Consider the following 24,827-nt stretch of genomic DNA (forward strand, 5'->3'; position numbering starts at 1 on the left):
TTTGTACTTCTTGTTGTGCTCATATTTTTCTTCCGCTGCCACCTCCTCTTCCTATTCTCTTTTTTATGCCTTTTTCTTTTAAAAAAGAGTAAGGGTGTATATTTCCACTTATGAAAGTGGTCTTCAGGCTAAAAAGGTCAAGGGTTATGCAGCATGCATACACGTGAGTTTTAGTTTTACTCTCCAACAATCACGCACGCAGGTCTTTTACTTCTTCACACGGCTACAAAGAATAATGATAACATCCAGGTGAGGGCGTCTGAATGATCGAAGAGGTTAAGTCGCCGTTGGGACATCGGAAAGGTGCGGCCGGACGGAAGGAAGGCCGAGGTTTGCTCGTGGAAGGGGAATGAGTAAGGAATGGGGATGGTGATGGAGGCCAGTAAGCGCTCCCTGCTGGAACTGTCCTCTTCTCCACCCCTCTTCCTCCCACCATCCCCCGCGGCAATGCGTGCTGCCGAAAACGTGCACGCACTCCCGTGACGTACCAAGCCCATGCGTGGGAAAGGGGAGGGCACTCTGGGGGAAAATAGACCTTGCTGGCGGGAAGTGTGTTCCGTGGTAGCCCTCCTCGCGACCTGAGCCAGGAGCGATGTTTGTCAAGCTTTCTGATCGTATCTTGCCGTTTTCTTTTATAATTGTTCCGCATGCTTAGGTTATAGGACTCTTTTGGCCGGTTTGTTTGCCCGGACTGCAAAGCCGCCGAGCGCTTCAGACAGGAATGGAGCAGGACAGGAACTATAACCTCTCTTTTAGCAGTGGGGTGGGCATTGGGGGTTGGTTGGTCGTTTACTGTCGGCCAAGAGTTGTCCTCTCCCTCCCCTCTCTAAAAAAGCCGAGCATCTCCCTATCCCACCGTTTAGCGCGAGAAAGCTGTTGGGGCCAGCTGTCTGTTATCAGAACTCGCTCTGCTGGACCCTTTTATGAGTAAAGGAGCGTGGCGAAATGCACGATATACATGTGTTTTATTGTTTTATTGGGCATTATTGTAGCCAGAAATCTCTGCTTGGCTTTTATTTTGCGCAAGGAAAGCAAGTAAACGCAGTAACGATCGAAGAGTATAGTTTTGATTATGATAGTAGTTCCTGTTGTCTGGAGTGACACAGACTTCAATGACTGCTTGTCAGGGTAACAGTGACTGCACTATGATAATTGGAATCATTTATAAATAATTATTTGATGTTATTAAAACATGTTATCGGTCTGTTGCACTAGCCGAGTTTACATAGTCTACCCTGGCTTGACTTGTGGAGTCTAGTGTTCATGCCTAACTTTCTGTCACATTATTATGTTGGCGCCATCTTGTTGATCCGTGTGGGTGGAACTTCAAAGAGATGTTAATGAAACTGCAGCTTTGTTTACATAAGTATTCACCACTGAAAGATATGTATGGAAATGAGTGTCTGTTCAAAGGATTGTTTGCTTACGACGACCATAAAAGCCATGGTAACATCGCCTTTCTTCTCCCTATTATCATGTCTTCAGCTGGCCACGTGTCTTATGTTGATTGGAATGAAATGCATAGATGCACCGTGTCAGTCCCTCTGCATTGATATGACAGCAGTCCACAGACTAGTCGGGGTTGTTATTCCGCAGACAAATGAAAAGGTGGACAAGGCAGTCGCTTTGTTTGTCATTTGTCAGTCTGACGTTTCTTGAGATAGCGCTCGTTAGTTCAAATTTGCGTTATCGGCGTCTTTGTCGTCAGCTATCTGTCATGCGACGTCGGCTAACATCAAATTTCGTCACAGCAAACGATCGGCTTACGTCAACTAAGTGTTTAGATGACGTTTCGGCGGGAGGTAGGATAGGCGGTGATAGGAGAGGAGCGGGTGAGGTAGTGAGTTTGTTGGGGGTAGCAATCTTTGCTGATAAGAACGTCAGATTATTAGACGCACCCTGACAAGAGAATTTGCTGGCGGCTGCTGCTGCTGCTGGCCAGATGTGGCTGAAGTCTCGTGGTCCAGCCCTCGCTAAGGGTCGTGTCACAGCTTGGTGTGTACAGTGCATACATGTCACGACCCGAGACGTCACAACACCGAGTAAAGCGATCACGACCAGCGTGGTGGTGGTTCTGTCTGGCCAGCAGCACTTCCCCCTTTCCTTCCAGACACTGGCAGAGCGAAACCCAGACTGACCCGCGGCCCGCAGAATCGAAAAATAAAAGACTTTTTGCTGTGTTTGACGTCATCAGTAACTGTAAAATAATCAGCAGTAGTCACGATTTCCTGCAGCAGATGTTCGTGGCACACGACCCTCCCGCGTATGTAACTGTCACCTACTGGACGTCAGCTGGTCGGGTGGTAATGGCAGCCTTGCGACAAGAAGTCCTCGCTGCTTTGGCTGCAAGATGGCCGGTACCTCCACGTTGCTGTGCCAACAGAACCCACAGACTGAAGGTGTGTGGGAGGAGATAGGGAAGGGGTGAATGAGCGATGGCATTGCAGACAAGCAACTAGCTCTTGGGAACTAATGCTTCTTAATTATTGTCGAACATGTCGACTTCGTTTGGCAACAATGAGCTGTCACATAAAAATTCGACTTGGCCGACTTTTAACAATGATGTGTGTGGTTAAGAAGGTAACTTAAAAGTGTGTAGAGTCTTCTAACGACAAGTACCTTTCCCCAAGGAGCTACACCTTCCCTCGACAACCAGCATCCTTACGGTAGTTTTTAAAAAAAAGGAGAGAGAAAAGAAAAAGAAAATTGCTGTTGAACTGAAAACAGTTATCCTCCATGTTTTTGTCTGGCAATGTCTTGTTTTTCCGTGACGCAGCCTGCAAACTACCTGTCAGGTGAGAAGCCCCAGGCGATAGAAGAATGAAAGAAATGTTCCCCTGTGCCGACGCCGTGGAGAAAGACAGACGGTAATGACTGGCCGACTGCTGCTGTGCGCCGTGTGTCGACACCTGACAGGTGCCCGCCTGCTTCCCCACACGTTTCCTGTATCGCCCATCACGCTTTCTCTCGACTCTTTCTGTCGGACCGTCGATAAGGCCATGTTTTGGAAGGAAAGGCAAGGTTCAAATTTTGTCGGAAAAAGAGTCCGGTCATGTATCCAGTAGCAGCGACTGAAATTATTGATGATGATAATGATGATGATGATTTTCGTGCCAAGTGTTATGTTTATTTTGACCTTTTATTTTGTTTCAACTTTTTGAACGAACGGTTTTCTTTTTGTCTTGGGATAATCACGAAAAGAGCGGGTGGTATGAGGAAGGTTTGGAGATTTACCAAATGCTTGGATAATCAACAGCTGTGCGCAAGTGCTTTTGTTGGTGTGATCATAGTTTTTACCCATGCGTTTGTGACATCTCATGTAATTTGTTATCAGCAGTTCAATCAAAGACATGTTGAACATTAGTAGATGGAAGGGTGTGTGTGAAAAGACGCTTAATTTCTTAAAAACCGGCACGGGAATCCGCTAAATATAACTGAGTCAATGTCCACTCATCCAGAAAAATAGAAATGTCAGGCGATGGAAGAGGTAAATGAAAGAACAAGAAAGGGAGAAGGAAGGGTGCTGAAGGGAGGGATGTCCTGTGTTCAAAGACACGCGGTGCATAAACTGTTGCCGTCTATCAAGCCAATTTTCTCCGGGAATAAAAATAATCTTCCAGTTCCACCTTTCTGCCCTTTCTGTCTGCAAGAGAGGGTGGAAGAGCGGGGTAGTGGTGAAAATCTGTGTGACTAAAGTAAACGTCGGTTTGATTATACATTGATGGCGGATAGATGTGACCCGGCTGAGTGAGAGGCCGCGAAAACAAACTTGATTGCATGCACACAACACATCGTATGTCGGGGACTGAGTTCCGGTACCAAGACTGGAATGTTTCCGGTATCTACACTTTCAAGTCTTCGTCGTCTTTGATCGCTGCCGCCTTCTTCTTGGTGTTTACCTTTTCCCAGACAGTAACTACCCTTTCATCCTCTTTTTTGTGTTTTGGACTGCATCGACTTAAAGAGGTTTCTGACGACAGTTCTTCCCTGTACATATATACCTGTGTGACTTACTGAGCGAACATCTCCTAATATATTTTGCACAGTAGACGTGCCAGGTGAAAATTTGTTTGTTTTATTCAAAAGATTTTGATTGATTCGTTTGATTATAGTTTCTTCCGATTATATACTGTGTTTTGATCAACGGCTAGCGACACATGCTTCCTCTTAATCATATTGTCAACTACGTATCGCACCTGTCAACCTCCCTCCTTACTTGGCGACATGTTGTTGGTAAACAAGCTGGAGCAAGGTGAAGCAAGTATGTATTAGCTTCTTTTACAGTTAAAATACTGGAGGAAAGTAAAGCAAGTTTCCGTGAGTCACTGAGGAAAACTAAGTACACATAAGTCATAAGCTGTCTGACAGTCGATACTGTCGCTACCTCCAGTGTGGAACTCGCACAACATTATCTAGGCTCACCATTTTTGCTTCAACATTTATCTATTTCTTCAAGAACCAGACACAGTTTTTCGTGTTACATCAAACCATCAAATATGTTCAATTTTTCTCACGACCGTATCGTCACCCCAGTACAGTAGCAATGAACCGTAAAAATGGATGTATAGTTTTACACACAGAGGTTAAAGGTGACAGGCGACTTTGTCCCGCATCACTAGAGAGTGAAATGCAAGCTTTCTCTCGGTCTGATGTTCACAAAGGACTTTCTCACCCTGAGAAGAGTTCGCCGACGGTTGACAAAAAGCGGGACGGACGGGGAAGGAGAAGACCCATGCTTAATTTATATCAGGTCTGCGCGCTGTCGTGTCGAACGCCATTTGTCTCCTTTGAGCAGCAGGTGCTCTGCCTCCAGTTACATATTCGGTCATTTGACTCGAGACTGATGTTTTGCACATCGCGAGACACGACAGGAGCCCTCAGTGACTGAGTGTAGGAGTCCGACATTTACTTTCTCACAACCACGCTCATGCATAAATGCGCTCGCATACGCATACGTATACTCGCCGCGGGGCGGGAAGAGGAAGGAAGGGTGAGAGACAGAAAACGTTTTAATGCTGAAGGAGCCATACCCATCTTAAAAAGTTTTCGTGCGTGGGAATTTAACCCTCTACAGTCAAGATTCGTAGTCACACCCTTACGTCAATACCCTGTCGTAAGCGGTCCGGTGGCGCAACGGTTAGCGCTGTTAGCGCCTGTCACCAATACAGTGAAGGTTGGCTGCCCTGAGTTCATTTCTCGTCTCGGGCACGCTGATCTTTCTCTGCACGTGGCATCTGTTTACAGGGCTGGCTGCCTTGCCGTAATATAGCCTTAGTTGCTGACACGGCGTAAAACACCAATTCCCCCCCCCCCCTCAATACCCTGTCCCTCCCATAATTCCTTACACGCACTCGGATAGAGTGACAAGCATTGCCCATCCTTCTCGAATTCGAAACGCACCTCATGGCCAAAGGGTCTGCTGGCCCTGGAGCTCAGAAGCTCGAGGCTGCATCGACAAATCGGCTTTGATGTTGCACAGACTGACGACAGTCGTTCATCTTGACCAACGAACCTTGCCCATCGCTTTGTAGGTTTTTTTTTTATTTCAGCCTTCCGATTAGGAAGTCTAGACCACTGTAAAAACATGTCGGATGTCAGAGGTCAGGACAGCGGCTGACCGGCCCCGTCGCCCGTCGCGTGACGTGCGAGCTTCTCACACGTCACCGCGGCGCAGCCACCTGGCAGGACTGGCCAACGTCACAGCTGGTGGTGGTGGTGGTAGTCGTGGTGGTGCTGCTGTCGTCGTCACGCCCCCTGTGTTTGTCTTGTAGACCGACACAGTGTCTGCAGCTTTCTTGAACTTTGGAGAAGTTGTTGCTGGTTTGCGTGGATTGGGCGGAGTGACGAAGTGCTTCCGGGTGATTAGCCGCTAGTTGATGGATGAGAGTTGCGATGTGTCGGGGGAAGAATCCGATGAACAACAGAAAGAACACATCGATTAGTTGCTAACAACCTGCTTCATTGCTTCATTCAACTTTGTTCTAGACTTTGTTGCGCAGTGAGAGTCCGGCATTAAAAAGCAAATTGATCATTCCTTATCTATTCCCAACAACAATTTCCCGAATATTCTCTCTCTCACACACACACATTATCAGCTTTCACTTCGACATGATCGTCACCTGCTGGTAGGATGACTCGTTGCCCAGCCGTGCCATAAACTGTTATTCAATCTCTTATCATCTCCAGCGGGTGCGCCTATTGGAGAATGTCTCGCCTTTTATCGTCGCCGGCGTCACTACCTCCTTGTCTCAGGGGCTCAGATTGTAGGACCACAGCCTTATAACTCGACCTTCGTCCATCTGCCTGCAACGGAAATGTGATCATCTTAGATACGGGACAGGCTGTGAGGATGAAGCGAAGTGTGGTTTACTGCTTACACAGGATTCTCGAAAAAGACTGAGCTGCGTTTGCCAGCGCCATGCTTTGTGGGTGGTTCGCCTGTCTCTGAAGCTGATATATTAACTGTATGGGAGACCAAGCATCCGCTCACGCCTGGGTCATGTAAACCATTCGCAACAGAACCAGGTCGCCTGTTTGACCTCTCATTTCTGGATTGTTCTCATTGTCTTAGCAGACCATCGTCACGAGCAGGGAAGGCGAGGGACCAGGCGACCTTCCACTCCTTCCAGCCCTGCAAGTCTTTTTTTATTATTTTTTTTAAAGACAGATGCAAGGTGGACGAGGGTCAACAATGTTCTTTTGCGCATGATCCTATAACCTTCAGAACTGTTTTTGCCATAAGCTACAATCATGTCTCTAGCCAGCTAGTTAGACACACCATCTCAAGAAACTTTGTCTACCCGTGATGACACACTCAGCGGCTTTCTCAGAATAAACAAAGAGGAAGGGGGCGATCAGGCGAAAAGGAGAGGTAGTCAAAAACATCTTGAAAATAACTACCCACCTCTGAACTCACGTTTCACATGTGTGACAGGATACCAGGACAGACCAACAGTGACAAGTAGGTTCACCTCTTGTTCTTCGCTTTAGCACAAGTAACCTTCACCATTTTTTCTTTCTTTCTCTTTTGCGTTAATAATTTATCATTTATACATAGGAGGAAGTTACAATTCTAGGATAATTTACTATAAGTTTTTGCCCGCTAGGCTATTTTAAGGACACTTTTCCAGAGGCATAGCCAGGTAGGGAGAGTGTATGTGTGGCGGTTGGAGGGGAGACGCGGGAGGAGATGGAGTGTTCGCGTGTTAAGTACACAGGTAATTTAGCCCCTTGCGGTGTCCTGTTCGTACCCTATACTCCGCCTTGCACCTGTTTTGACACACAAGCGGATGTGTACGGTTATATTAACTAGCGACAGCACAGCCAAGCTCCTCTTTCAGCCAGCTCCTCGACCTTAATTTTTTATATATACAGGGTTTTGTTCAGCTTCTTCGCTGCTTATTATTCATCTCGAATTCGTGCATGCAGTTACATTTATTGCAGGAGACTTGGCAGTTGAGGAATTCTTTTAACACAATGTCTAGCAATAGCGGGATGACACAGCTGAGCATGTGGTTTCTAGGCAAGCTTATATCTTGACAAGAATCTGTGTGGAGGTCACACAGGCACGAGCGTGAGATGTACAGACTACGAGCCGAGATGATCGAGTGCATGATTTTTTTTTTCTATTCGTCACATGTGAACTTTTTTCTCCCGGGGATGGAATGTAAGCAGTCTTCTCAACACGGAGTCTGTGGAAAGGTAAGGTGTGAATGTATGTAGCAGTTAATAGTTCCTAATGTGAAGACGTGAGAGAAGAGACATTCCACTTCTGCCACTCTCAGGTTTACAGTTTGAAAAAAAATGTGTAGATTGCCCTGCCTTTATGCTTTGTAGCTGCTGAGACAGCTGCTTCACGGCTGAAAATGTCTGGCAAAAAAGGTTTGAAGGGAAAAACATCGCTGATACTCCTTTCTCGATTAACCCCAAGTTCGTATCTTAGCATGGTCGGCGTGTGGTTCACGCAGGGTTTCTGGCAAGATCACACGCTGCATCGTCCAACGGTCTGGAGTCCGTCCTTGATTACCAATTCATTGAAACAGCAGTTTGCAGGACGTTTGATCCCCGGTCGTAAGCATACTAGGGCCACTGAAACCCCCATGAAATAATTTTGAAGGCTGGGTGGTTCTAACGGCACTTTCCCAACTTCGCTTTTCGTCAGCTCAAACTTTCATGATAAAGCGGCTCGGTTTGAGAACGCCCATTAAAAAAAAAAAAAACTTCGTCTCGTGGCTTTGAAGACCTGCGTCAGAAGTTGAGCGTCCACAAGAGACGGTTGATTGAGGTACTTGACTTGAGATCGTATCTAGGGCCGACGACGTCTGCTACGTGGGGCACGTGGAAGCAGCGCGTGCTCTACGTCGTTCAGTCGGAGCAGCTCGTGCTGCCGGCAACACTTTGTCTCAGACGTTAAGAAGTATGATGCAGCTGTGATACATCTTATTTTTTACATGAGTTGCATGTGACACCATTGGATTTTTTTTTTCTTGACAACAAAAGGTTTAAAGCCAGGTCGCTGGCGAGACATAAAAAGGATCATTTTGTCTAATGAAAGGTTTTTTTGTTTGTTTTTGCATCAGTTAGTTAGCTTTTATAGAGCTTTGTAAATGACCGATGTTCAGTATACTAAGTTCTGCGTTATTTCCATTTCCAATAGCATACTTCACACACAAACACACGCACAAATGAAGAGTATTTTGATACTTGTCTTGAGGTAGCTAGAGAGGTGAGGTCGTCTAAGGGTCAGTTTAGCTTGAGAGGAGAAATAGGCGGGTGGGGAAAAAACTGTTCCATCTTTCCTGACATCTTGTAATTGAGTTATGAAGTAGAATCTCTTGAAAGTTATCGGTGGTCGCTGTCTCTCTCTCTCCCTCCCCTACACACTATCTCTTACTTTCTCTTTCTCTCGGTAAAGGTGTGTCTGAACGCGTGGAAGCGTGAGGGTGAATTAGCAAATTATGGTTCGCGCATGCGTGCGAACATTTTAATCACCTCCCGTACATTCCGCGTCTCCTGTGCATACGGTAGCGCGTGAAGTGGGTGACACCGGCGAGAACCCTGAAGGCCATTAGCAAATGAACGGTGGATGGATAATCCTAAAGAAGGGGACCACGTCGGGAGGGAGCGTAACGATCTCCCTAGGGCGGCGCAGGGCTCGCCGTGCGAAATCGTCGATGCCACCCAGTCATCCACAGCCTGGAGGGCTTGCATCAAACTTTGTCCTCCAGTCGGCCAGCGGACTACCGCCAGGTTTTATGCCGACAAGGAATGTTGAGCCTAGTCTGATGGCACCTCCAGGAAGATAACCACCAAGCTTGCCTGCAATGTCGTCGACCGTTGTGTTGCCCGTTAAGCCCATTATTTCGCGTCCTCAGCAAGAGAAAATCCCATCGCCATTCTTGTCTACGTCCGCCATAACGCCCAGCTAGTGAGCCCCCGTCCATCCCTGCGACTGGCTTAGAAATATTAAGCAAGCGAGACAAACAACCTTGTGTACTTCCATCGTTGCACAAGAGGCACTTTTTGCGATGTCCTATATACTTAGGAATTTCAGTCTGAAGCCACTTACGTCCACAGGGAAGTTTTCTAACTCCGCTAATTACCGATAGGTCTGGAGCTTTGTCGAGTAATACTGATGCAACCGAGAGTCTCAGGAGCCACTAACATGTTTTGCGGGTCTTTTCCAATGTGGTTAATGCCCACGAGGCCTTTTTGTACAGTCGGGAAAATTTCTTGAAAATCTTGGCAAGTTCGGGTAGAAGGAGTGTTTTGACACGATTTATGCCGCGGAATTACTTGCGTCGTGAATCCACCAGATGCGCAATAAGACAACGGCTGCGTGTTTTTTGATTAATTAAAAGCCGACGGTGGGCTCGATGCCGACATGCAAGTGAACCCAAAGCTTCAGAGGCTGGGTAATTAGAAAGATTTATTCATACGAAAAAGCTCCATAATTGACGGATCAGTATAAAAATAACTAAATATATTATTTTTAAAAGCGTATTTGTTTTGCGATACTTTTTACTTCCAAAGAACGTTTATATGCCCCTTATTTTTTCAGTTTTATATGCGTTCATACATACATGACTGTGCAGCGTTCTATTTTGTTTGCATAATCGACAGACAAACATTTTGTTGTTAAAAACACAGCTGCACTAAAAACAAATATTTGCGCTTCATAGTTACTCCCCTTGGGTTCTGACATCGAAAGGTGCCGACACCTGTTAATTTGTTTTCGACGACAAGCCAGTTTTTAAAAAATGTGTTTTGTAATTAAAATAATTGGCAGGCTGGTTGGTAAAAGTCTTGCAGCCATACACAGTTACCTGCGCACGAGAGGTGGTGGACAGTGCAAGGAGATTGACGTCACAACGCGCCGGCAGTTAACATTCCACTCATGTAACTGTAAGACATTCCTGGTAACCAGATCACCAGAGAAGGTCTTCTGTGCGCAGACTGCAGGTGCACACGGCACGACCTCAGTCCCAGTGGTTGCTAGCTTGCGTCATTCTCGGTGACAGTCGCCCTCGCTAGGCGTTAGCATCCAGAGTGTGCACCCAGCCTCTGTATCTTAGAGCTTCTGCTCCTGCACTCTGACTGTTGTGGGAGTGTGATGTCGGAGTAACCTGTGGGGTAGCGGCCCTGTCAGCTCTCCAGCAAGAAGGCTCGTTCAGCCCTCGTGTGGCCTGGTTTCTCCTCACGACATCCTCTTCAGAGACGTGGACGTGAAGCAGCTCAACCTCTGGGGTAAGGCTTTTGGGTGAAATCTTACTTCCTAACCCCTTCCCCTAACCTTTCCCTTTGGAGATCCAGCCTTTAAAGATGTTGTTGATGTTTTCATGTTCAGATGACAACAGTCTGTGCGTTGTTCAGATCCACAGCTTGCACCTGACTTTTTTCCATGTATGTGAGCGCGCGGGGGGCTTACGTGCTGCGGTTGCAGGTTTGATAGAAGCCGTCTGCACTGACAGGAATAAAACATTTTAATGATTATATTTCTTAAAAACCCGTTTCCCGCACTTTATCTGACATGAAGTCGATCGTGTGGGTAACATACAAGGCAAATAACATTCTCTCTGTGAAAGGGTTGACGCAGGTTGAGGTGAACTGATATGACCTCATGGTGCGTGCTTGTACTGTCTGGAACAAAGATGCTTCAAAAATATTTTTTTTAGCTTCATACTTTAGGATATATACGCGTGATTCTATGTGTGCATGCCATGCACGCAAACATTTCCTGTAAAACTACTCTTATGTTTTTAAACCGCATACATGTGGATATCGCAAAGAAGATTTAAAAAAAAAATTAAGATGGCTGACTGAGCATGTTTTATGAGAAAGTGAACTTACAAAATAATAACTCGTCCTGTGAGCACCAGGTGAGACCATATTGCACAGGTGCCAACGAAGTAGTTTAGAAGCCGGGAAAAGTATATAAAGTTACTGAACTGGCAAGGGGTCACCGAACAGATAAAGTGACATCAAGGGGTCACCGAACATTTGCAAACTTCTGCCACTGAGTGTACCGTGTACTTCTTACGTAAGAAAAATTAAAAAATGGAAGGGGAGAGACTGGAGGTGGATAGGAGGAGGAAATGTCTGTATCTGGGAGGTGGGGCAGGGGATGGGGGAGGTTCATGACGCAGCACAAGTAGACGAGCTTTGACGCGGCATGGCCTGCGATGCGCTAGAGCTTGTGTTGGCGTTCCGCCTGTCACGTGACCTAGTAAAAACACAAAGTAAGCGCAACACTCGTCTGGCTTCTGCTGTCGTCGCTTCGTGCTTTCAAAATGTGTTCCTCCTAACCTACTAAAACCCTGAAGGGCGACGTAGTGGAGTGAGAGCCACGTATATGCAGGCCATCACAATATGTCAGGAGTAGAGACTGCACACGGCGAAGAAATAATCACTTGGACTGTTGCATATCGAAAATTACAATTCACCGATCTTACATTTCGGGTCAAAACCGTATTCCGTACGTACGAGCTCCAGTTACAGCTACATTTCATCTATAACACCTTGTGTGATAGAAAACTGGAAGGTGTACATGTACAATCGACAATGCAGCCGTTGAGAAAAATTATTTTTTGCAGTAAGTTTAATCATTGGTGGTAGTGTGTCAGACTCCAATGACATCATCAGCGGCTGTTGTCTTTTTTGTGGAGGAGGAGAGTTTTTCGTGTGTGGGGGGAAGATGATCATTATACTCAGAAGTCTTCCGGACTCGCATGAATTAGAAATTCGGTGAGTCCCACGGAAAGCTTTTTCAAGCTCTAATTTAGGTACCGGAAGACATCTCAAGAGACATCTGACGGAGTAAATAAAACCAACGAGCTTATCGGAATGCGAGTTGAAGGCAAGTATACCAGTACTTATTTTTTCTTTGTACTGCTTTGTTTACTAATGCAGTTAGTCACCACAGCCAGTCTCTGTAAGTCTGTTTGCCAATATGTAAAGCGTGGAATTCAGTTAAAACGATGCGAAATTGAGTCAGAAAGAAGCACCAAGTGACTCTGACCAGAGACACCAATGCCGGTGACTCTTTACGGCGCGGAAAGTCCTCGGCCGAAGAAAACAAAAGTGATATAGATATTGTCTAGACAATGTAATCTGTGACAGTCAGGAGACCCACATGGCTGCTGCAGGCACCAACTTAGGTCTACGCGACAAGACTGCTAATTAAAAGTTTGTTGAGGTGTGGTTGGAAGCGACCATATGTCTGTCTTCAGACCTCATGTCTGACATGAAAGCGCCTGAGGTGAACGACCAGATCCTACTCCTACTTTTTTTGTATAATTTTCGCATCCCAGTGTAATAATCAAGTCCACTGTTCTACATCGCACTGTGAGGGTGAAGTGAGATTTACGGTGAGGATGCCTACATACTCCAGTAGATGTGAAAAATCGTATTTAAGACCGCCGAGAAGCCGTATATTCGTCAATGTATTCGCTCCAAAAGCAACCTGCTGATGATAACGTTTTTTCGATGGCTTCCGTCTGCCGGAGTTATCAGATGTGAAGACAAGAAGCACAGCCGGCAGGAGGCTACAGGGAAACGGTTTCTCCCGCACGTTTTTTTTTGCGACTTTTCTCCTCGCGCTATCATCGCCATCATCAGCCACTGGATCTTCATCACCAGTCGCACACCATCGGGTAACTGGCTTTGACCTTTGACCCCCCGCTCTAGCGGTAGGTGCGCGAGTCTTTGGCAATAAATGACGTCATTCGCGCACGCGCCGTGTCGCTATCAGCGTCATCGCCGGAAGAACAAGCGCGACGCCGGACGTGAGTGGCGCAAGAACTCTCGTGTACTGAAACGTTTAAAAAAAAAAAAAATCTCTGACGACAAAGAGATTACTCCGCAGCACACGAGTTATCTCCCTTGTGGCGTGTTGCTCACTAATAAGTGTCCCCTGGCAGCAATTAGTTGTGGGGATGAGGCAGCCATCGGTCCCCCCAGGGAGGAAAAACAGGCAGACTAGCAGTAAAAAAAAAAATCTGCTCATTTTATTTATGAATAACTGTCAGAACTTCTGACGCCAGATTTTTTTCTGAGTGGAAGAGGGAGGAGCAGTGGTTGCATGTGCATTTAGTCTGGTGTGAATGACCTTTGACAGACTAGCGGCAGCAATATTTTTTCTGATGACTATGTAAAGCGCCATACAAGATGCTGCTTCACAAATCAGTTTGAATATCTGTCTTCCTCTCTCCTACAAACATGATTATGCACAGAAACGAGACGGAACCACCCAGCGGTACCCATACGTGAACTATCCATGCACTGTACCTCAAGCCTATGTTGTTGACCTCCTTCTGCGCAATAGTTTACGTCTTTCGACATTTACCATCGGAAAAGCAGATAATAATATTTTTCAGAATTTTTTTTTTTTGGTTAAAACTTGCGACAGTTTATAACATCGATCTATGTGAAGTTTATAACATCGATATGTGTATGTCTCGGTGAAGGCAACAGAGCGACTAACACACTGGACCCGTGTCTGGGAGAGCGTGTAGTGTGCGTGCGCTGAATAATTGATGAGAGACCCTCTTACTGCGGCATTTTCTCTTTTCGCAGGATTTTTCATCGGCCTTTCGTTTCCCTACCCCACCTTTGTAGCTTGTCTTCTTCTCTCTTCCCTACTCTTCTTGTGGGTCCTTGGAGGAGAGAAGGACCGACGTGGACCGTTACTCTGTAATTTCAAGTAACTCTTCACACCACTGGTTTGTAATCAAAAAAAAAAACAAACAAAAAAAAACAAAAAAAAAAACATGAACCTCGCTAGAAATGAAGTAATAAGACTGCTAATTGAGAAAAGCCATATATTCAATTTAAAATATCTTTGAACAAAATTAAACCATAGTAAATGAGGGATTACCGTCCTCATTGAAAACCAAAACTGAAACTAAACATTAGTAGGACAACTTAATATGAGTATATTTCAAAACCCCGTCCCCACATAAAAACTCTGCAAACTTTAGAGATGACAGTAGAAATAACTTTAGTACAACAAAAAAAAAAAAAAACCTGTCTAGAATACAGGAATAGGGCAACATAAGGAATCTGGCAACCAATGCAACATCCCCACCGAGGACTTGGCAGGCCTCCCTGACACCAAGAGCAAGACATCACAACTGGATGAGGGCGTCAGCAACACCTACTGCGTCACAGAGAGCGACCTACCCACCCACCCCATACCACCCAATTGAGATCTGTAAAGTGAATGTTGACATCCAGTGGGTAACCTTGTGGACTGTTATTTCCGAAACCTGGAAACACTCCATCAATCGTTCGCTCGATCAGTCCTCCCCTCTCTTTGTCACCCATCGTAGGTCACCGTACAAGGCTTCAACCGCCTGCACACCTGTTCCTCTCGTCCTCCAATCCTTGCCAGTCAAACCTATGGCCTCTTGCGAGTAGGTCAGGGTCAGTCATGTCAACGCCCGTGTCGCACCTTAGTACAGTCGTCAGTTGAGACGATGTCTGACCGACCGTCACCTCGTTGAAGCCCCTTACCTCTCACATGCTCACCCGTCCCTCCCACTGCCCCTGTACCTCGGGGTCACAGCCCCTGTCGTCAGCTCCGCTCAGCATCAACCGGACAACAAACTGCGTGTTAATTGGATGGTAATGGATATTAACTGCCGCCGCACCAAACTTCAAAGGTTGTAAACACCATGCTATTGTCACTCGCGGTTGCACGGACAGCCGCCATCTGTTGCAGTGCAGACTAGAGTGTGTGTGTGTGGGTGTGTTCGCGCATGCGCAAACGACCATGCACTGTCAACTAAGCGTGCAAGTGCGGGACAAAATCGTATACCTATGTTCAATCAACATCATGGATGGTTGCATTGAAGTGGTCTTGAGCCTGCTGTGAGGGCAAAGTAGTCAATAGTCGCATCCTGTTCCTACCCTGACTTGCATGCATCACAGCTCACACAGCCCCTCCCGCTCATCCTCACCCCCACAACCAATCGCATCCACCCGTCAACAATTCCCTCACCCAAACTTTTCTCAGTCCTTAGTTGGTTATTTCTAATTACAGTCAAAGCAGGACCGATTCCTCAGTATATTCAGTACACAAGCACACACTGTCCATAAAGACCCAAGAAAAAAACATTTTAAAAGCATGCAGGTCGTTCTTTTTCACAGCTCCTAGATTTCATCAGCTTCCAGAACCATTTTCTATTATTCAGCATGGCTCTTGGCGATTCACAAGGATACGCGATCTGTCGAGGGCTTATTTGAATCTTCATACTTTCTCGTTTCATGTGGCTGGCTCGATGCAGCTTCCATTTCCATACATTTTATTTGACACGAGGGACCAGCCGCGGTTTCAGTGGTCACACATTATGTTTAGCATGGAGGACTGAATGCAGTTAATGGTCCCAATTGTTCAGGTCCGCGGGAACATTTTGCTATCAGCATCTGTGCGAAGGGGAGATAATAGAGGGCTTGGTGCTGTGGATGGCTGGTCGAGTTAACATGTCGACTAACAAAAGCCAGCAACTGTTTGAATGTACAGTCTTCTACAGAAGACAAACAGGACCCGGATGCGGAACAAAAAAGACAAGGACGGGAAGGAAAGAATGAAGTGAGAAAGGAAGAATATAAGGAATAAGCACTTGCGGTCAGATGAACGATGTGAACGACTTTTTTTTTTTAAACCTCTGACGACGATGACACGTGACTTAGCCACCCCTTTACAGTTCGTGGATCATGGAGTTAGGAATCCATGCTAAGCTGTCATTATTTTAGAGACCGTCGCCATCATCGTGATCACGTGATCCACCAGGGTCGAAGTTACGAAGCAGATGAATATGAGTACCCGAGGGTTTACTTTACCTCTGTACCTACAGCTCTAGCAGGCCCTCTGTAGTTATAATGTCTCGAGAAGAGGACCCTTAGACTAGCAGCCGACCTAGCTGTAGGGTCTCTGTCTCCCATTACATTACTCAGCAACGCTTCCTGGACAAACCTAAAGTTACCTTTGCTTCATTACTGCAACCCCTAGTGGCAATCCGCGAAATTGTGTGTTGAGGGGTTGGGGTGTCTGTAGATGCTGATTATACAGTTGAACAGATCAGAGCACATCACTATCATCTTAGAATCACTGTCGTAGAATTTCTTGTATACAACAGTAAAAATTATTATTCGGTATCTAAAACCTGAAATTTTGAAAAAAAATTAATGATGCTTACAAAGTCAACTCTCTCCCTCCATCATCCATTGTTGTATATTGGTACCGTACTTTCCCTGTTCCCCACCCACCCGTTGCGTACCTCCAAGCCCAAATTCCATTCTGTAACAATCCCATCGACCGTCGCTTCCAGACGAGGCTTCGCTAACAGGTCTCGACTAACGAGACTCGGCGAGGACCCGAAGGCGAAAATTTGCCGGAATGCACCTCTTCTCTGGCCTGTACAGCGGTGCTTGATGGGAAAGGGAACTTAATAGGAAAAAAAGAGCGATAGCTGGAGGTGTGCTTTGGAGAATGCTTACAAACACTTGGATAATTGGAGACTGCTTGGAACTCGGCGCATCGTGGCTGAAGGGCACACCAGACACATTCTGTCGCACATGTGACTGAGCTTAAATGACTTGAAGCTTTTACAAACACAGTCTCATGTCGTCAACACGCTTTGGTGTGATTGTTCCAAATATTTCCCTCTAGCTCCAAGTGTATTTAGGGCCGAAAAGCTCTGTTTAGTTTAATTAGTCAGCCTTTGTCCGGCGGCTTTGAGTGCTGGTTTCAGAAAATGTGAAAACTGACAAATACACAAGCACTGACACGTGTGAGAAGGGGGTAGGGGCACCAGTCTATTGAAGACATTTGTTTTGAAGGTTACGAAGGAATGAAGCTGAAATACATCCTTGTTATACAGAGTAAATAACTGGAGAAAATGGAAGCTGAGATTTGAATTGTAGATAGCAAGTTCGTTGTGAGACAACTCCGACATCGAGTTTCTTCTCTGTTTCAGGATCGCTGCTAAAGGAAGAGGACTTCGCTGTCCGAAGGTTTACTTTAGGTTGATCGCTGCTGATATATTTGCAAGATTTTAATACTTCTACGTTTACTGTAGAGCCTCCATGTAAGAGCAACTACAGTTTCTGGCACTCAGAAGGTTCAGCAGGACCATTCACTTGTGAAGCCAGCCACCGACTGGGAGTTCAAACAACTTTTGTTTTTATTTTCATTATTTTTTTGGGAGTGGACTTTAAGATTGATGTTCTCCACCTGAACCGGTTCTTGATCGGGCATTAGTTTTCTGATCCGGAACACTAGCACCATGAATATCCTAGCATTCCTAGTGGTGGTGTTCGTGGTGTGGGTGCCGACGACACGATGTCAAGACCTGGTCAGATATAACATCACAGAGGGGCAGGAGGCTGGCATTTTTGTGGGCAACACAGCTGTGGACACGAAGCTGTTTAGCAGCACGAGCCCCGAAGAATTCCAGCTCGTGAGGTTCCAGCTGTTCGATCGAGGCAACCTTAACGCCGCCTACTTCCGGGTGGACAACCAAAGTGGCGTCATCCGGACCACAGCCGTCATCGACAGGGAATCGCTGTGTCGCAACAACCTCGTCTGCACTGTCATCCTGGACATCGCGGTCTGGCGCCAGACGGTGCCCTCGGGTAGTTCTGAGATCTTCAAGACCATTCGTGCCACCATCAGCATCGAGGACAAGAACGACAACCCACCCGAGTTTCCACAGAAAGTCGTGACCTTAACCATGCCTGAGAACATGCCGGCGCCATACAGGCTGTACACCAGCGTCGCCACCGATGCCGACAAAACGGGAGAGAACTCGGACATCTCCTACGAGCTGGAAAGCAGCTCTCCGATCTTCTCTTTGCAAGTGGACAGAAACTCCGACAGCGGGTTACCGGACCTCATTATCGTGGTGAACAAGATGTTAGACAGAGAAGACACGGACTCCTATTACCTGACAATCGTTGCTAGGGACAACGGAGTGCCGAGGTTATCGGGCTCCGTGCTCGTGCGGATCGAAATCACAGACGCCAACGACAATGAGCCCAAGTTCCTGCAGTCCAACTACTCTGTCGATGTCATGGAAAACGCGTCCATCATGGACCCGATACTGACGGTGTCCGCCGTCGACCGGGACATCAATGAGAACGGAAGGGTGGTGTACCAGCTGAGCTCCCGAGTGAGTCAAGAAATCCGAGACACTTTTAGAGTCGGAGAAGGCGACGGAAAGGTTATTTGACCAGACCCATTGACTACGAGACCAAGACTCGCTTCCAGTTCTTCGTGGAAGCCACGGATCGCGGAACGCCACCTCAGTCGTCTGCAGCCTTCGTCGTGGTTAACATCGTTGATGTCAATGACAACGCACCGCGCATTCAGCTCACTCTCTCCCCTGAAGGAACCGATGTCATTGAAAACACCCCGCCGGGCAAATTCCTGGGACACTTTGCTGTCTCCGACATGGACAGCGGGGCTAGCGGTAACGTGGTCTGCGAGATCCGAGACAACAACTTCCGGTTGGAGAACTTCGACGGCCAACCGAACGTGTACAAAATAATACTGGCGCAGTCGCTGGACCACGAAGACATCCCTGTCAGGCAGGTCACCATCAGGTGTCAGGACCGAGACAAGAACCCGCTTATCTCAACTAAGACCTTTGATGTCAAGGTTATCGACGTCAACGACAACTCACCTGTCTTCGTCCAGTCGGCCTTCACAGGTGTCATCTCGGAGAACAGGCCGGAGGGCACATACGTGCAGCAAATGTTTGGAGACAGCTCCAACGTTCTCACGGTTGCAGCAGAGGATATGGACGATGGAGACAACGGGAGGGTTTCGTATCGCATCCAGGGCTTTTCGAACTTCTCCGTTGACCCCTTGACCGGAACTATCAGCACACTTATGTCTTTCGACCGAGAGGTGCAGGACAAGTACCAGTTCGTTGTTGTCGCTCAGGACGCCGGTTCCCCACGCCTGACGTCTACCGCAACGATTATCGTCAACATTTTGGACCAGAACGATAACCCTCCCCAGTTTCTGCAGCCGGCCTTTAACCTCGACTTGAGAGAGAACATGGAACCGGGGTCATCCGTCGGCAGCGTGGCTGCCATTGACAAGGACAGTGGCCCAAATTCTCGGATGGTGTACACCATCGTCCGCGACGAAGACAACAGTCGATACTTCTCTGTCGACATTGACACCGGTCTGATCACTTCCAATCAAATGTTCGATAGGGAGATTCGCTCCTCCTTCATGTTTTCAGTGGAGGTACAGGACCCGCTAGTGCTCAGCTACCGCGACGTGGCCAACGTCTTCGTCACGATACGCGACGAGAACGACAACGATCCTGTGATCGTCAATCCCACACCTGCCAACAACTCCATCACCCTGCCCAACAACAGCACCATCGGCACGACTATCATCGTGATCCGAGCAAGAGATTTGGATGCCCCGGAGTCCACGAGGTTCGACTACTTCCTGGAAAGGAGCGACAGCGACGGGTTGTTCCAGATCATGACGGAGACCGGCGGCTTGATCCTGGCCAGGGAGATTCACAAGGACGACGCCAAGCGTCACGTGATCGTTGTGGGTGTGTCTGACGGAGGCGTGCGCCCTCGCACAGCTACCGCGACCCTGTTCATCAGCATCCCATCCGAGGGGCTGCAAGCGGCGGCGGTGGCCAACATCTTGGACGAGCCCAACTTCCTCATCGTCGTGATTATCATCTCCGTCACTGTCCTCGCTGTTCTGCTCATCGTCGCAGCTATCTGCATTATCTTCAGGCGAGACAAAAACCGCAGGGCAGGACGGACACAACAACGTCAGGTAGGGGTGTGTATGTGTGTTTGTGCATGTGGGTTTTGTTTGTGTGTTTGTTTGTTTATTTTTTGTTTGTTTGTTTTTTGTTTGTTTTGCTTTTTGTTTTTGTGTTTGTTTTTCTGTGTGTGATTTAAGAAAAAAAACACATTTTTTCACTTCTGAGCTTACAAAAAAAATGTCCACTTTTTTTCAGGTAAAAGATAAGATGTATCAGGCTGCTCACTGGGTCAGCACGCAGTCCCTCCCACTGGCCAAAGACAGCGGATCTCTGTCAGGTCACGAGGTGTCGCGAGGGTCCGACAGCTCCTCCGCAGAAGCCAAGAGAAGCAAAAAAGAAGTTAGCTTTTCCTTGGCTGACGATTTAGAGAAGGATCAGGAGGCAGACGCCGACACCAGTGGCTCCTTCGGCTCTGTCTTCTCTTCGCAACCCGTCACCACGCCGGAAAATAATAATATGGTAAGCTGGTCAAAGGGTAGCTCTGATCAGAGCTGAAGAAGTCTACTCTCTATTTTCTCTTCCACCCCCTTCCTCATTTACCACCCCCGCCTCCCACTACACATATACGTGCGCAAAATAAAAATCTGTTTCTGTGTTTCTGCGAGCGAGTATACCGCACAAAAATTCTGTCTAAACATTTTTATTTTACAATACTTTTATTGTCATAATAATTAATTAATCTTCAGGTAACAATTTTAGTTCCCGTATTTTAACCTCTGCAGTATTCACACAAACACCAGAAAGGTCAGGCGTGAAGACTTCGACGAAGCGAAAGAAATTTGAAGACTCGATCGCTCATTCCATTCTCCTTTGTCGAAAAATCGCTCGGTGGACTTATTTGCTTTTAATCCTCAAATGCGTCCATACGACAGTCAGCTCGGAATCGGTTGTATTATGGTGCCATCGATGTCTTGCGATGACTAGGCTGGCACGCAGCAGGAGTCGCAGGACCAGGGAAGGAGGCGTCTGCAGCAGCATCCTTTGTTGGCACAGCGTCACCCGAGACACCAGCAGCACCACCACCCGAGGGCTGTGCAAGCAGATGAGTAGTTAAGGCGACTGATGAGCGGCAAGAGGCGCCTGGTTGTGGGACTCGGTCCTGGGACCTGTCTGGCGTTTGAAGGTGCCCCGGGGCATGCTGCAGCATGCAGCCTCAGTTGTGCTGAAGGTGCGATGCCACGGTGCGGGCGATGTTGGAGATGGTATCTGCGAGGGCACGGAAATACTGGGACGGAGGGTGTTTGCGGAGGGCGCTCGATGGCGCGGACTGTGTTGTTAACACGTGGAACCCACTTGCATGCCAGACCACCATCTACCTGCGAACTTCAAAAGAGGGCATCCATTCTCAGAGATTCGGGAAGCGGTTGGACAAACACTAATTTCACAAGTAGCCAGTCGCAACCAAGTGACCCCACGGACCCATGATGGGAGAAGACTGAGTTTTAGGAAGGCTGATGCTCAAAAGCAATCCATGATTGTATAAAAGGTTAAAGCTTTATAAACTTACAAAGAAACTGATATTTGAGAGCAAACAACTTTTTTTCTATATTTTACAATCTCTATGCGTTTAGAAACTGATTTATGTAGATACAGGTAAAGAAATGAAAGGCTATTGTCGTGTAATGCAAACTTTATTCTAAATAATTCACCATTATTAACTTTATCAAACTAATAATAATATATCAGGGCAAATACTGACTGAAAGCTGAAACCTAACGATTCCCCAAAACAGGTGAGAACTGCGTAATTCAGTTAGAACCACACTAATGAAGCTCTGACAGCTTTCTCGGATATCACCTGTTCTCATTAGATACGACCTTAGGTGCAAAATATCTGAATCCGAGCCAGCAGCGGCTTAAAAAGTGAGATTGAAGACAGAAGAGCTCAGAAGGTGTTACAATGCAGGTAAAAGGCGATTGTCATCACATGCAGTTTAATTAAAGAAGGAAGGTATGCGACTGAGGGCGAGGTATTCTACGTGGAGGCACTCTGTCAAGTCTCACCGTTAGGTAAAAATGCAGTAGACGGTTGAAAAGTGACAGCAGCTTGGGCCAACAGCCCACCTGTTCCGCTTCAGTGACCTCGAATGGAGCTAAAGGTCATGGCTATACAAACGTGGAGAAGGTATCGTTCCCCGGACGGCTCGGACTGACAGACATAAATTGTAGACGAATGGGGAGGTAAAGTCGGGGGATCGCTCCAGCGGCCTGGGATGTACGCACCCGACTTTTGTCGAGCGCCAGACACCGTGACGATAATAAACCCGAGTTTTTGTGCCGAGAAAAACGAAACGAAGGTCACATGGTGCGAAAAAGCTTTCAAGTTGACTGGTCGCTTTATGGTTAGTTTTAAGGACACCGTCTTGGCATCCCAGGCCATGTAAAGGTGAAAGGTTATTGTCGATAATGGCGTTGGCAGGTGGTGCTGATGGCGATGTTCGCTGAAGGTAACGGTCAGTAAACTGATGGCTGGTAGCAGGCTCAGGTTCAGGCTCAGTTGTGTAGTCCAGGAACGGCAATCTGCGGCTCAGACATACAAGGTGCTTTTATTTCATGAACAGAAACCGACAGCACCATCTCTTAGTCAGACAATCAGCAGGTCCTAATTAGTAGGTCTCGAGCGCAAAGACCAAGATTAAAGAAACAAACCCGAAGTGATAAATTTTACGTTTCAAGTCAGATTTTTAAAAATTTTAAGTCTGAGAAATATCACGACTTTGTGTTCAGTATTTAGATAAAAGATAGAAGGACATACAAACATAGCATCAGAGAGATAGGGGTGTGGGAAGTCATCCTGTCAGTTGGGCTCTTTTCTGTGGGGTAGACCGTCTAGTACCTGACCTTCAACAAGCCGGGTATCTCTATGCACAAAATCCCGGACAAGGACGAGTCACCTTTAACAGCGCCATCTACAGCAACATTCCAAGGGCTAGAGTTTCTGGATCATGTTTTACTGTGACAGCTTCAGCTTTTTAAAGGACAAAAACCTCAGGACTCATTCTCGAGATGATGTATGGAGGTCGAAGGTGTCCGGTGTTGAACACCAACAAAAGGTATGTTAGCGGGTGGATCAGCAGGGTGGGCGCCGAGTGTAAGACTCAGGTTCCTGGAGAGCTCACCTGTCTCTTACCTTGTCAACGTCTGCGCCGTTCGCTCGCTCACCCTGCCCCTCATTCCCTTTATTCCTCGTCTCCATCGTTCATACAAACCCTTGTGTCTGTTTGCAATGACAATAACTTTGTTTACAATTATGACTTATTATTTTCCTTTTTTTTTCCCAGAAAATGCTCGGCGAGGGTCGATTCGTGTTTGTAAACGGGAAAACGCTGTCGTCTACAAACTCTGGCCACTGCTACGAGAGTTCAGACAGTCACCTGTACCAGAACACACCTGTTGCGGAAACTGACGTGAGGCAGCTTTATTTATTAATATTTATTTATTTTGTCTTTAAAGATACACTCTTTCCCCTGTGCACTGTCACAGGATATCATCACTCGTACAACTCATTCTGCCCCAAAAAAAGAGAACAAAAAACACTTTCACAAACTGGCACTCGGAAAGAAATTTCAGGCGACTCTTATGTAGCTTTTTATTTATTTATTTTATTTTTTTGGTTTTTAGATGATCTTCTCTTTAAGTATTTATACATATTTTATTTTGACTTCCAGCTTTCATTTGTCGTTTTGTGTCATACCTTTGTAACAAATAGCCTCTGAATTCGTGAGCAGTGTTCAACACTCATGATAACAGTATTGCTGCAGACATACTTGTCACCGACTTTACAAACAAATTCTAGCAAATAACGACCTCTGAACTCATCATGGCCGGTTGTTGTCTCTAGGATCGTCTGAACCTACAGATCGAGCGGCGAGGAGAGGATGCTCTGAGCGAGAGTTCCGGGGAGACTGGCACCGACAGCGGGCGGGGTGGCAGCGAGGACGAGGTTCATAGCAACAGAGGCTCTTCCATGGAAACAGGTGAGGCTTCTAGAAAACGAAGGAAGGAAAAATAATACTCCTATTTATATCTGACTGGAAATATCATAGGGGGAGTGGTTAAAGAAAAAAAAAGTGGTAAATATGTTTATTGTGACCAAACAAGGCCCCGTGCTAGTTTATTTATTTGTAAAATTGTTTGATTTCCTTGGTAACCTTTCACAAATGGATGAAATTTTTGCGTTGAAATGTTACTAGGAATTCTTCTACACGTTTCGCTGTGGGAAAGCGGAGCGAGAAAAAAAGATCAGGGGAGAGGTTTGTCAGTTGCCGAAGCATCGTAGGATGTTTGTCAAACAGTTCACCGTATCGTAAGCATATACAGTAGGTCTGTAGGTGTGCCTGTCACCACCGGACAATCAGGGCCCGTCACCACAACGAGGCCCCACGTGACTATGGCCGCCGTAAAGGAAGGATGGATGCTTGGTGACCGCGATAGCGCGAAGGTCACAGAAATTTACTGAAATTCTGCTTCACCCACACCCACGCACCCCATCTCCCCACTTCCCATCCTCTTCCCCCCC

At 46.8% G+C, this 24,827-nt stretch overlaps 1 protein-coding gene across 1 annotated transcript in view; it reads left to right on the plus strand.

Moving 5' to 3' along the window:
• Positions 1 to 24,827, plus strand: part of LOC112559711 (protocadherin-1-like) — a 52,200-nt gene that overhangs the window by 14,628 nt on the left and 12,745 nt on the right. The window contains 5 exon segments of the mRNA XM_025231056.1: positions 17,478 to 18,723; positions 18,726 to 20,317; positions 20,505 to 20,768; positions 23,590 to 23,715; positions 24,150 to 24,285. Coding sequence (XP_025086841.1) covers positions 17,787 to 18,723; positions 18,726 to 20,317; positions 20,505 to 20,768; positions 23,590 to 23,715; positions 24,150 to 24,285 — 3,055 coding nt within the window. The 5' untranslated portion in view covers positions 17,478 to 17,786.

Source organism: Pomacea canaliculata, linkage group LG3, assembly GCF_003073045.1.
Source record: "Pomacea canaliculata isolate SZHN2017 linkage group LG3, ASM307304v1, whole genome shotgun sequence".
NCBI classification, from domain to species: Eukaryota; Metazoa; Mollusca; class Gastropoda; order Architaenioglossa; family Ampullariidae; genus Pomacea; species Pomacea canaliculata.